The following is a 14,838-nucleotide window of genomic DNA, read 5'->3' as shown; positions in this document are numbered from 1 at the left end:
TCGTGACAGAGCGTTGGTAGCGAAGTCTCCGAGCCAGGCGTCGATGAGAATAACAAAAGGGACTTTATACACTATATACAGGTCATTGTACAGGACAAGATCGGATCGGCACTGGGGCCGAGAGCTCACACAAACGCGACTGTTCCCGCACGGCGACGTCCGGCGAAAACGCGTGACACATCTCACCCCAGTCGAGAGCGGCACTCTCCCGTAAAATCACTCGAGGAGACGAAAGACGGGTGAACAACGTCCATAGTTGCTGCAGAGTCCCGAAGTGCACGGCACTTCTTACCGTTTACCTTAATTTCCTGCACATAGGGCTCCAATAGACGTATGTTTTTGTGAGTTTCCTGTATTGTTGCAAAAGCAATTTTCTCTGGGCAGCTCGCAGCGATGTGCCCTTGCTTTTTGCAGTTGTAGCAGGTTAACGGTTTCCGTTTTTCAGGCGCCGCGTCGCGGCTTTTATAATCCCCGAGGAACCATTGTCACTCAAACGGCCCAATACAAAGTCAGCACTCGGCAGTCGTCCGAGAGGTCCAACCAGCGACCGCGCTGGCCACCCGGTTCAAAGTTCGCGCTCGCGGTGACCTCCAGGCAAACGGAGGTGCGGCGCCGGGCTGTCTGGCACACGGTGACACGTTTGAACACGTTGCCCACCGATGCTTCTCCGCAGGAAACTGCTGCCTGACGGCTCAGCATCTTGACTTGTCAAGGGAGAATTTGGGCGCTCGCAGGATAAATTCTGCATCTTGCAGATTCGGAATCCGGGCTGGTGGTAATGGCACAATACTACGTACGATGGCAATGGTTCCTTTCTACGATAGTGCGTGGTATGAATGAATGAGAGTGACATATCGTCTGACCACCCGCATGGTCTTATAGACCATGCTGTTAGCAAAAATGATCCGAGATGGGAGTAAATGACTCGTCCTATATCGCATTCCGCGATGGGAGGTTAATATACTACGGTTAGGCGGAGTAAAAAATTTACTCCGCTGCTGAACGGACGTTTTGGATGTACTTATGGGTGTATATGTTTACTTCCATCGAGGAGCTTTTGCAGGGAACTCTGGGAGTATATGTTTACGTCCATCAAGGAGCTTATGCAGGGAATTATGGGAGCATATGTTTACATCCATCAAGGAGCTTATGCCGCGAACTATGGGAGTATATGTTTACCTCCATTGAAGAGCTCATGCAGGCAATTATGGGAGTATATGTTTACCTCCATCAAGGAGCTTATGTAGGGAATTATGGCAGCATATGTTTACATCCATCAAGCAGCTCTTACAGCAAGCTTTGGGAGTATATGTTTACCTCCATCAAGGAGCTTATGCAGGGAATTAGGGGAGCATATATTTACATCCATCAAGGAACTTATGCAACGAACTATGGGAGTATATGTTTACCTCCATCAATGTGATTATGCAGGGAATTATGGGAGCATATGTTTACATCCATCAAGGTGCTTATGCAACGAACTATGGGAGTATATATTTACCTTCATCAAAGAGCTTTTGCAGGAAGCTATGGGAGTACATGTTTACCTCCATCAAAGAGCTCACGGAGGAAGGAAACTCAGGAGATGCCCTGACGTCACTCTTTGCGAAGCTAAAATGAAGCCGGAAGTTGGCGTTGCTCATGGCGTTGCTCCGCCTATCGGGCCAGCTCTCCTCTCTTGTTTACATTTCTCGCGAAACCACGCCGCGCTGCGCGCAATCGTGGTGCTCGGACGCGCGCGCTCCGCAGCAATACTAAGCAATCGTTAACACGTTAGCATGATTCCGCCAAAGAGGGCAATATTTCTCGCGGATATTCCTTCATCCGTTGCCATTGCCGTGGTACGGTACATTGCATACAGCGTTGCATGCGCGTTCATTTCACGAACATTAGTCCCTCGTGTCCCACCTGGCCACAGCAAAATACGGGAGAGCACGGTCCAGCTAACGCAGCGCAACAAAACACGGAGACCAACGTGAACCTGCCCGCACGGCGCCTTTGCCACGGTACGAAACCTACGGAGCAACACGTGTGAGCGCACAGAATCAAAACAAAGCCGCCATTGTAGCCCGAAAGGCATGGCCACCTCGGCAAAAAAATAAAAATTCAGCAAAAAAGAGGAGAACCTACTACGTCATTTCCTCCACACTTTTCTCTTATATAGTGCACAGAGGGGGTAGAGCCTCTCCTCAATTTCCTTCCTCCATGAAAGAGCTTATGCAAGGAACAAGGGGGTATATGTTTACATCCATCAAGGAGCTTCTGTGGGGAATTATGGAAGTACTTTTTCACGTTCATGAGGGAAGTTTTGTAGGGTACGATAGTATTTATTTACCCTGATTGGGGAGGTTTTGCAGGAATATATTGCAGTATCTTTTGACATGCATCGGCTAGTATGCTGATGTCAGAATCTTCAGTATTGATTTTCCACACTGGAAAATGCACAATATATTGGTTTCCAAGGTGGAAGGTGCACACAAAAGTAAGCAACGTAGTGCTTTGTAGAAAATAAATTTATTGCATAAGCACACAGGCAAGGAAAAAATGAACGACACGGGCACAAGCTCTCAACTGGTTTTTTATTCTTTTCCATATGTTTTTTGCACAAACCACACAAATATAATGACATAGAAATACACAGAATAGCACACAAATAGAATAAACAGAAAGCAACTCATCCAGTTACAGGTTTAGCCAGGACCGTACGAATTATATCAAAAATATATCTAAACCTGAAACAAGTTTCTAAACAAGGTGCAATACAGTCATTGCGAAAATAACATAGTTATAGCAGAGCATTCTGTGACACCTGAGTTCGCCCACCTAGTTCTTGTGGTACTGCAAAAAGTAAAGCAAAGGGTAAAGAGGACATCATTGCTCGTTGATATTGACATGAGCAAGAGTTAAAGCATCAAAAACTGGGGAGGACGCCAGCACACTTATTGCACTTCAAAACTAAATGACTAGGAAAACAAAAGTTATGGTAGGCAATAACGGTGCCATTTTTAAGGTAACAAGCTGGCAGAGTGGCCTAAATAAAGCAGAGTTCAGCTTTGCTTTTTCCCCATACCGCTGAAAGACAAACATGGTGGCTAAGAGAGTCATCAACGACTGTAACGTGTTCATTGTATCGTACCACGATTTCATTTAAGAGCGGGTGAAAGTGCGTGCCTTTAAGGTGGGAGGCCACACTCAAAAGTAAGTTTTTTGCAAATATTTGATTTTTCGTTTTTTTATATATATTTTAAGATACCCTAAACATTTAGCTACATATTACAAAAAACAGTATGTCCCTATCACAATTAGTTTGGGTGTTACAGCGAGTTTTTGAACCCTAACCCTCGTATTGCAAAACCGAAACTAAATTGTATTGATTTCGGAAATCAGTTATATTTCCTTTCTGTAATTATTAATCTCAGCATTTTTATTATCAGCTGTTTGTATTATAAATTGTATTCTTATGCTTGGTTATGCGTTTACTATTCTTGCGTATCCAGTATTTAAATCATGACGTATTACATTTAAACCCATCCAAGATAACATTTACTTTTTGAATTAAAGCAGGTACTGTGGGCACGTCAGTGAATTTGTACCTTCGAGGCGAACATCTCTAGATATCTTTCTTGGCACCTTTTTTAAAATTTATTTATTTAAGGAAGGGAAGAATATAAGCGCGAATTACGAACGTGCGCACCATTGTTAACATACTTATAGTAATCATCTAACATGGTGACCTCCATGACGTCATTGAACGCGGATTTCCTATTCCACAACTCCCGCCCTGGCTGAAAAAAAAGAAAAGGTCAGTCGCGGATGGTGCTTCAATCTTCCCAAGCACAGGACAGTCCGTTGAATAGGCTATCATTATTTTTTTGTCTGCTGCGATACTGTGAACGAAAGATGCATAAGGTGCGCAAGGTCTTCAGTGCGACTTTACGTTGTGTAACCAACGTAATGAAAGAAAAAATAATGTATGCTGCACCGCATGGCAGTTATGCTCAGCGGCGAAGCAATAATTGCGTAAGTTCATTTTGCAAGTGTGTGCTCTGCCGCACGACATTGTTGCTTAACAGTGAAGCAAGCTTTAGGTGCGTTTTCGTTTCGGTATTAAACAAAACCTTGTTTCGCCACTTCGGCGTTTGGTGTTTTACTATAACCGTATTGATGTAAACTGCGTGTGTGCCTTAGTTAACTAACATGTGCACCCACGTTACTGCGTGTTCGTTCTTCGTCAGTCACGCTGCGTAGTTGAAAACGGGCAGAAGCATGCAGTGCGCGCAAATTGTGCTACAGGCTTGGCACGTGGGGACGTACGAGTACTTAGTGTCATCGTTGTATAGAAGTTAGGTTTGCCGCGAGGTAGTTTGCCCGACCGATAATGGCGGCGTAGTTACTTTTTTTCTTTTTCTTTTTTTGCAAACGACTATTCACGAGCAAGAGTTTGCCCGTACTATGACGGGAAAATTGGGGACGAGGCTCTCGCGATGAGAATTAACGTGCAAGATTCAAGCCCCGGCGTGTCGCAGTCAGCGGCTAGTTTTCCGATTGAGCGATGATCTGGTGCCGCCACCAGTTGGACGAATGCGCAGTTCAGGAAAGCGCACTACCTAATTATGTAAAGGGTCCATAGCATGGCCGTTAGAGCGACGTCTTAACTAAGGAATTGAAAAATTCATGACTAACTACAGCCGCATGTTTGCATGACGCAAACTCGGCTCTGCCTACCTGAACCTCCTACGTAACCGCCTCGGCCACAAAGCTGCCTTGCTGTAAGAATCTACATTCAGATGGTGCCCTTTTGTAGAAATAAATACATAAAAATAAAATAAGAAAAAACAAGAAATTCGATCATAACTTGTGTTGATTTGAAACGACAAAATCAGTTGCACTTGTACAAATGTGTAGGTAATATTAGTTTATAATTATACCTTTTTCAGAACATGATTATTATCATTACATTGGTACAAGCTCGAGCTGATGTTGCGATAAGCTTATGTTCCTCTTTTACGTTATGTCCCTTCCATTAGTTTCTTATCTCATCTTAGAACATGGTTCAATTCCTCTGAGCTGCTCAAGCTGACAATGCAATTGTGGTTTGCCTCCTCTTTCTCTTTTGAGAATTACAACCAGATGCAGTTCGGTCTCGTGAGGCTGGTGGGCGTATTCTTGATTGGTGAGCAACTCTGATGCTCTTGCTTAGTTGTAGTCAGTATTTTTGCAACACTGTCAGAGTGACAGCTGTAAGCTCATTTCTTTTGCAACCTAAATTCCTTCTTGCGTTGTTTATTTTCGTCTTTGTGGATGTTTGCGTGCAGAAAAAATGAAGTCTTTAAGGCTTTGAACTTGTGTGAAAAGTTAATCGTTGGAAAGCTTCGCAATTCATGTAACATTGCAATATATATATATATATATATATATATATATATATATATATATATATATATATATATATATATATATATATATATATATATATATATATATATATATATATATTGTGGGAATTTATAAGCTATATTCTGTCATCTGTACACGATCATCATCATATGGGGTTCATATGGGGTTCTTCTTCATCATCGCTTGTGGGGCTGGTTCTCGTGTGTGCTCCGTGCTGTGGGCGTGGTCGGTTCGCCTAATCTTTTGACGCGGAATAAACGCCGTGATTACTGCTGCGTCACAAGTGGTGGAGTGTGCTCTTCGGTCCCCCGTCCTCTGACTCCCCTCTCAACCTCCTGGAGCTTCGATCGGGTCGCCGATTGTGCCAGCTGTCCGCCAGCATGTCGCAGGACGAGCCAACAGGCACTTCTACTTCCACCATCTCGGCCTCGGCTACCCCAGCCTCTCCGTATTGGGTTGTCAGTGGGCACCAGCGCGATCCGCATCTGTTTGCTGGACTTCGCGGCGAAGACGTCGAGGATTGGCTGGACGACTATGACCGAGTGAGTTCGGCTAACCGTTGGGACGATGCGTCCAAGCTACGTCACGTCGCCTTTTATCTGACAGGAGTAGCGAAGACTTGGTTTTTCAACCATGAGGTTGATTTCACGAACTGGGGCGCTTTCAAACAGCAGCTCCGCCAAATCTTCGGCACACCGGCTGTTCGTTCCGCCCTCGCAAAAAAGACGCTCGACACTCGCAAGCAACAGCCCGGTGAATCTTATACGTCGTACATCGAGGATGTGCTTGCTCTTTGTCGACGCGTGAACACGGCGATGACCGAATCAGACAGGGTTCGCCACATCCTCAAAGGCATCGGAGCTATTGCTTTCAATGCTTTAGCCATCCAGAACCCCGCTACCGTCACTGATATCGTCGCTACTTGCCAGCGCCTTGACGAACTCGAATCAGTACGGTTGCAGCCAGACACCACTACAAACACTACCACCGACGACCCTGCGTTAAGAGCGATGATACGCGCAATAATTCGAGAAGAGCTCCAGTATCTTGGCTTAGCCGCGGGACCTATGCCTTCTCCTGCCTCCGATACCAATCTGCGAGACGTCATCAAGGAGGAATTGGCATCCATGGCTGGTGCAGCGTACACGGACCCTCTAACCCCTAGGGCCCCATCAACGTACGCACAAGTAGCCGCAGCTACTCCAGTCATCGTCCCACCGATGCCTCCAAACCCAACACCGGCTCACATCGCTTCCATGACTACCAGCGCACCTACCCAAACCAGCTATCCGCAGTGGCGTCCTCCTCGTCCCATCTGCTACTACTGCGGCTATCGTGGCCACATAGCGCGTTTTTGCCGCAAGCGCCAGCAAGACGAGCGTCGCGGATATGATGTATACGAACGGGATGACTTTTCGCCCGGAGCTACTTTCCATCGTCTAGGGAGCTTCCATGACCAACGCCGTCCTTATGGTCCACCGCGCGGACGCTCTCCATCGCCTACTGTAGCATCCGAGACGGCTTACCGTCCTGCGAGACGCCGCTCGCCGTCACCCCTTCGCCGCTCTACGTCCCCACTGAGACCTGCTTCTCAATTTGCTGAGCGTCGTCCGGAAAACTGAATTATGCAGCTTTTGGAGGAAAAGCTGCATCGAACGACAGGACAGAAATTCCTCCATCGCGTCCGTACAATGTGATATTGGTTGTTGTAGAAGGTGTACAAGTAGAAGCTTTAATAGACACTGGTGCTAGTGTTTCAGTCATTCACCGTGATTTGTGTTCGCGACTTCGGAAAGTTATGACCCCCTATGATGGACCTACGCTACTCGCTGCTCAAGGGGCCTCCATTCGACCTATCGCCTGGTGCACAGCTCGTATTTCCATCGATGGACTTCTACATCACGTACAATTTGCAGTGCTAAGTTCGTGTGCCCAGCAGCTCATATTGGGATGGGATTTTCTTTCTACGGCCTCCGCCTCCATCTGCTGTGGACAACGCGTTCTCCACATGACCGACACGACCTATTCACTTCATGCAGATGCCGCACCCCTTCACTTCCTTGCTGCAGAAGATACCGCGTTACCTCCTCGCCATCAAAGCATCGTTACTATCACGTCTGGTGTGATTGACTGCGGCGACGTGCTCGTATTGCCATCTACACGCTGTCTTGCAAGAGGGATAGCCTTTGCATCAGGGCTGGTTAGGTTTGATCATGGCTCTGCACTTCTCTACGCTACAAACCCGACATCCGAAAAGATTCTCATCCCTAAAGGCACTACATTGGCTTGCGCCACTGAATCGGAGTCTATATCTGTTGTTTCCTTTAAACCAGCTTCTTCTGAAGGTCCTTGTACCGGACGAGCCGCATCTCCTTCAGCTCTTGCAGCTGCCATCAGTTCCGACCTGACGCCTTCGCAGTCACAACAATTGCTTGCTTTGCTCCAAAAACATGAAGCTTCCTTTGACGCGCATTCAACTTCGTTGGCAAAGACTTCGATTACGACGCATCGGATAGAGACAGATGGTACATCCATCGTGCGCCGTAGACCATATCGCGTATCGCTAGCCGAGAGGAAAGTCATTGACGAGAACGTCACCGACATGCTCCAACGAAACATAATACGCCCCTCTGCTAGCCCTTGGTCTTCCCCCGTTGTTTTGGTTCGGAAAAAAGACGGCTCTGTTCGATTTTGTGTAGACTACCGAGCACTTAACAAGATTACGCGCAAGGATGTATACCCTATGCCGCGAATAGACGATGCCTTGGATTCCCTGCAGGGTGCCGAGTACTTCTCCAGCATCGATCTGCGTTCCGGCTACTGGCAGATACCTATGCATGAGGACGATAAGGAGAAAACAGCGTTTTCAACGCCAGATGGGCTGTACGAATTTAATGTCATGCCATTCGGGCTCTGCAATGCGCCCGCAACGTTCGAGCGCATGATTGACACCGTTCTTCGTGGCCTAAAGTGGAAGACTTGCCTGTGCTATCTGGACGATATTGTTGTTTTCTCGTCAACCTTCTCTCAGCACCTGCAACGTCTGGATGAAGTTCTCACGTGCCTTGCCAACGCTGGACTTCAGCTAAACACCAAGAAATGCCATTTTGCCAGCAAGACGATCAAAGTTCTAGGTCACATTGTGAGCAAAGATGGCATTCGTCCTGATCCTGACAAGGTTTCCGCAGTTCAGAACTTCCCTCGTCCCGAAAAGACCAAAGATTTGCGTAGTTTCTTAGGCCTCGCTTCCTATTTTCGGCGATTCATACGGGGCTTCGCCTCAATAGCGTCACCTCTGCACAAATTACTGGGTTCTAATGTTCCCTTTGTGTGGTCTCCCGAATGTGAATCTGCGTTCACCCATCTGAAGCGCGCTCTCACATCTGAACCGGTCCTACGCCATTTTGATGAAGCTGCTCCTACCCTCCTGCATACGGATGCTAGTGGTCACGGAATTGGTGGCATTCTCCTACAGCGAGACGACACTTTAGGTGAGAGGGTCGTCGCATACGCAAGTCGCGCTCTGACAAACGCCGAAAAGAATTACACCATCACGGAGCAGGAATGTCTAGCTATCATTTGGTCTGTGCAGAAGTTTCGACCTTATCTTCACGGCCGCCACTTTACGATCGTTACAGACCATCATGCATTATGCTGGCTTTCGACGCTGAAGAACTTGTCTGGACGACTTGGTCGGTGGATTCTTCGTTTGCAAGAATACGACTTTACCATTACCTACAAGTGCGGGAAAAAACACCAAGATGCAGACGCGCTTTCTCGCTGTCCGCTTCCTACGACACCATGCAATGGAGCTCCAACTACCATCCGTGACAAGCTTTCGCTCGATCCCTCCTCAGATGCTTTCTTGTTGGCCACTGTCGACGAGATGCCTCCACACGACAACAAATCCTTCCAATTTCATCAACTTGCCGACTCTTACTGTCGGCGCATCATAGACCACCTTCAAGGAGCTTCGCGCCCGCCTAACGCCCGCCTTCGTCGGCAGCTGACGCAATTTAAGATTGAAAAACGCGTCCTATACCGTCATGTCTATCACCCTGACGGTCAACGCAGGGTTCCTGTCCTGCCACGCTCTCTACGTGCTCATGTCCTGCAGGCTTCTCACGACGACATGACTGCTGGTCACCTTTGTTTCCAGAAAACCTATGACCGCATCAAAGGGCGCTTCTACTGGCCTGGATTGTCCGCCAGTGTAGCGAGGTATGTCGCTTCCTGCGCTCTATGTCAGCGTCGAAAGCTCCCTACATCAGCTCCAAGCGGACAACTGCAACCGGTTCCTTGTCCGTCGCAACCATTTGAGGTCGTTGGAGTTGACCTATATGGCCCTCTTCCTGTGACTCTCACCGGTAAACGATGGATTGTGACAGCCGTTGATCACTTGACACGCTACGCCGAAACAACTTGTGTGATTTCTGCCTCGGCCTCTGAAGTTGCTGCATTCATACTTCAATCCTTAATACTGCGTCACGGTGCTCCTCGCGTCCTCCTGAGCGACCGTGGCAAAGCATTCCTCTCGCAACTACTAGACGAAGTACTCAGAGCCTCCGGAACCACCCACAAGACTACCTCCAGTTACCATCCGCAAACCAACGGCCTCACAGAGCGATTTCATCGCACGCTGTCTGACATGTTAGCCATGTACATTGACACGGATCACAGAAACTGGGACGCAATTTTACCATTCGTTACCTTTGCATATAATACCGCCGTTCAACGCACGACCGGTTACTCGCCATACTACCTTGTCTATGGTCGTTCGCCCTCTACCTGTCTTGACGTCTCTTTCTTCGCGCCAACTGTCCATCAATGTCCTTCCTCCTGCGAAGAATATGTGTCCCGCATTCTGCGCTGTCGCCAGCTCGCCCGCATCAACACCGAAGCACGGCAACAGGACCGCAAGCAGCATTACGACGCCTCTCATCGCGCCGTGTGCTTCCACCCTGGCGAGGAAGTGCTTCTCCGGACACCAGTTCGTACTCCTGGCTTGTGTGACAAGTTTCAGCTTCGCTTCATCGGCCCCTACAGAGTCTTGGAGCAGACTTCTCCAGTGAACTATCGCGTGGAACCAGTTATTGTTCCAAATGACCGCCGCTGCCGCGCCGCTGAGATTGTCCACGTTTCCCGTATGAAGCCTTTCACGAGACGTTCACCGCCCCTTTGAATTGCGGCCAGGATGGCCGCTCTCGCGCGAGGGGACATTAGTGTGGGAATTTATAAGCTATATTCTGTCATCTGTACACGATCATCATCATATGGGGTTCATATGGGGTTCTTCTTCATCATCGCTTGTGGGGCTGGTTCTCGTGTGTGCTCCGTGCTGTGGGCGTGGTCGGTTCGCCTAATCTTTTGACGCGGAATAAACGCCGTGATTACTGCTGCGTCACAATATATATATATATATATATATATATATATATATATATATATATATATATATATATATATATATATATATATATATATACACACACAGTCATATCACTAGAAGTAGAAGCCAACAAAGACGCCAAGGATAACATAGGGGAAGTAACTTGTACTTACTTATTGAATTAAAGAAATGATAAATTAATGGCAATGAAAGTGGATGAAAGAACAACTTGCCACAGGGGGGGTACAATCCCACGTATTCGCATTACGTGTGCAATGCTCTAACAATTGAGCTACTGCGCCGCCGTTTCCGCATCTACTTTCTTGAGTATTTATGTTTTAACTAATACAGGTAAACTTCAGGGTTTTATCCAGCGCCACCACTCATGCTGTGGTAGCTCAATTGGTTAGAGAGAGAGAGAGAGAATAAACATTTTTATTAGGTAAAGCAGCTAGGGAGAGGCGTCCTCATTCCAGAATGCCTTGAGCTCGGGCCGCGTCCTGGGCCCTCGCAATCAGCCGTTGCTGATCCTCGAGGTCGGAGCTGGCCAAGGCTCTCTCCCAAAGCTCGTTAGTGGGTAATTGGTTAGAGCATCGCAGGCGTAATGCGACGACGTGGGATCGTTCCCCACTTGCGGCAAGTTATTTTTTCATCCGCTTTCATTGCCATTAATTTATCATTTCTTTAATTCAATAAGTACAAGTAATTTCCCCTATGTTATCCTTGGTCTTTGATTGTTGGCTTCTTATGATATCACTAATGAATATCAGGCCCCTCGGTTAACCCTCTTTCTTCATGTTCATTATATATAGCAGATAAAATTGCCATATCATAAACTCCTTTAATGATACTATTGATTTCTGAAGAGCTCTTGTAAAACTTCCATAGACAATGCAGAGATTGCAGGTAAAATGTAAACTTATATACCATATTCGTCCGCTTTGTAAGATCTATGAGATACACTGATCTCTTCCTGGTGTGCATCTAAATTTGGCATGAATCTTTCTTCAAGGCTACCTACTTTCAGAAATATTTCATAAAAGTAAACTCACAGGCAAAAAATTAATTGAAATCTGTTCAGCAGTTCCCCAGGAAAAGCATTTCTGCATTCAGCATGCATTTCAGTAGTGAAACCATTTTTAACCCTGAACCAGAGCCGCTTCTTAAGAGGAAGCTTTTAGCTCAAGCCCAACTCTGACATGGACTATTCAAATACATGTATAACTAAGAAGTACTTTCCTGAGATAACCCTTTGACAAATTTTAATGAAATTTGTTGCATTTGAGGGAGAAAGTTAAATTCTAGTGATGTTATAGTCGGATGTCAGATTTAGTGCCTGAATTTTGTTAAAAGAATTTTAAAAAATTTCTAAGTTCGGGAAAAGATAGAAGCACGAAGTTTACAAAGCGATATCTCTGCGTGAAGAACGGATATCGCGGTTCTGTATATGGCATCCGTTAGATCATTCAAAGTGAACAAAGTTGATATGTAAATGTATATCTTACATGAATTTGTTACGTTGTGTACGAGGGTTCTGCAAAAACTGTATTTTCAAATTAATAAGTTTCTTTAGATTCATGTGGTAACATATCAATTTCGTCCGCTTTAGATGTACTATTAGACACAAACCACAGAATTGTGATATCATTTTTCGTTGCTAAGTTACAGTTTTAAGCTTGATAGTTTGTTTTCTGAAAATGTGCGATATTTGCCAATTTTTAAAGAAATATTGACGACCTAAATAAAAAATTCGAGACCAACAGTCACTAGATTTTAAGTTTTTGTTTTAAATGCAACAACATCAAGTTTGGTGGAGTGGTTGCCAAGAAAAACGAATTCTCCTTTTACATCTATGTAGATAGGAGCACCCGAGGTAAAGCTTCCTCTTAAGCTACTGCGATTTCACATTGTCTTTTACAGATACACTAAAGAGATAATAAGTCAAGCTGAATTGTTTTATTTCGCTTCTACGACAATCAAATTATCAGCCTTTCATTGCATCAACATTTGATAAGACAGAAAAGATAAAAAATCAGAAAGTGGATGGGGGTGGAGTAATCGCAACGCCATTTTGAATCCCTACTAACTCCCCAAGACATCACGTACAGTCTTTGATTGCATCTGCGCGAGACTAAATGGCAGTCTATAGTTAAAGAGGGACCACATTCTGCACAGCACTAGGCCAAATTCAAGTTAACGTCTGAACACCTGTCTACGGCTCAGAAATCTCATATCAATGACATTTTAAAGTCCAAGAAGGAAACGCTTGCCTTTTTATCCGCTGTAGCCATCGTTGTTGTGCCAAATGAACTGAACCAAAGAATGCTTCACCAACCTAAAACAACTGCTTTAATCGTTAAGCCTCTTTAAGACAAGAATGTGCACTGCATCACTTATGTGACAAAAGGCGTTGTGGTGTTCATAGTGTACAATTCTAAAGTGTGGTGTTGGGCTGCTGAGCACGAGGTCGCGGGATCTAATCCCGGCCACGGCGGCCCATTTCGATGGAGGCGAAATGCGAGAACACCAGTGTACTTAGATTTAGGTGCACATAAACCCCAGGTGGTAAAAATTTCCGAAGTCCTCCACTAAGGCGTGCCTGATAATCAGAACGTGGTTTTGGCACGTAAAACCCCATAATTTAATTTTTAGCAATTCTAAAGTGGTTGTGTTGTTCAAGTTTTCGACATCTGTTATGACGCCATAAAGATATGTAAGTGTCTTGGTATATAGGTGGGTACGGAAGGAGGCCTCAAAGTGAAAACGTTCAGAAGGACCTCCTGTTTCCATAGGATTAGTTGAGAACAGGGCAGGTGACTCTAAAAGCAGTTCGTGGACAAATTACTAAACAGGCATAACGGAAGCAAGCAAATGTGAACCAAGATAGTGCACTTAACATGGAGATTCAATCATTTAAAGCAGCAAATGTGGCATTTCACATGAGACAAAGACGCTGAAAGTTTCATGGTGAAGTGTTGTTTCTGCTTTGCTCTGCGCAGCCTCCGCCGACGTGGGCTTCGCGGTCTACGACCAGTACGCCGCCGAGCCTCATGGGCCGCCAGTATCGTACGTGGCACACCTGACCGGTGCACTGGCGGGCCTCACCATCGGCCTGCTGGTGCTCAAGAACTTTGAGCAGAAACTGCATGAACAGCTGCTCTGGTGGGTGGCGCTAGGCGTCTACGCGGCCTGTACCCTCTTCGCCGTGCTCTTCAACATCTTCAATTACTGAGCGCCTGAAGTGAGAGCAAATGGGTCTTTAGCGTCTTGCAACTACTGCGACAGCTTGTGAGCGACCACCGTGTTGGTGCAGTTTGCGCTTGCTGGTGGAGGAGCGTTGACATCAAGTCAACTCTAAATTGTGCTTAAATGGTGTGAGGTTGGAACTGATACGCTAAAAGACGACATGCTATGGCTAGCAACACTGAGTCAGCACAAGAAAAGTGTCTGCCTGTTTTATATGTGGAAGCAAAACTTTGAGAATCAGCAAGATACTGCTTCCTTACAGGCCAGAGTTGAAGATTCCTTTGCAAGTCAACGACAGACAAGGGTGGCAGACTCGAAGTTGCCTTTGTTTTAAACAAATGTATGACCACAGAACAAACCAAAGAAATTTGTGAAAACACCGTGAGGACTTTTTAGTGGACTTTGCTGTGTTCCAGTGACTCGTGCAAAGAAACAAGATATGGAAGAGGCGTGCTGTTGATGCTTTCCGAGGCTTTCCACAAGCATGCAACAGAAACACAAGCAGCAGGGTGTAGACCATGTGTCGTAGCTTGTGGACTCGTGTCAAAGCGCAGTATAGCCAGAGAAGAACATGCTTTAAATCGATTGAATGGCAACAAAGAATTTCCGAATGCATAGAATGCGTGTGTGCAGGCCTTTTCTAGACTGCCACCAACATTGAAACATATTTAAAAAAAAAAGCTCTAAACCAAAGAGTCAATGAACTGCTTTTACCATTTCCAGTGGCTTTAGTAAGCCTACCATTTCCGGTGGGTTCACTAACCCGACAGATAAAGCACTGTAAAAGCACCGCCTCTGAATGCAAC

At 46.0% G+C, this 14,838-nt stretch overlaps 1 protein-coding gene across 1 annotated transcript; it reads left to right on the top strand.

The window, feature by feature from the left end:
* The first annotated feature begins 5,123 nt into the window (after positions 1–5,123).
* On the top strand, positions 5,124–14,534 carry LOC135896921 (protein rhomboid-like). The gene is made up of 2 exons (XM_065425436.2): positions 5,124–5,173; positions 13,786–14,534. Exons 1-2 carry the CDS (start codon positions 5,131–5,133, stop codon positions 14,016–14,018), a joined length of 276 nt encoding a protein of 91 aa, XP_065281508.1. The 5' UTR covers positions 5,124–5,130; the 3' UTR covers positions 14,019–14,534.
* The last annotated feature ends 304 nt before the right edge of the window (positions 14,535–14,838 follow it).

Source organism: Dermacentor albipictus, chromosome 1 (assembly GCF_038994185.2).
Source record: "Dermacentor albipictus isolate Rhodes 1998 colony chromosome 1, USDA_Dalb.pri_finalv2, whole genome shotgun sequence".
Lineage (NCBI taxonomy): Eukaryota > Metazoa > Arthropoda > Arachnida > Ixodida > Ixodidae > Dermacentor > Dermacentor albipictus.
Note: the sequence above shows the minus strand (reverse complement) of the source record. Positions and strands in the feature narration are given on the sequence as shown.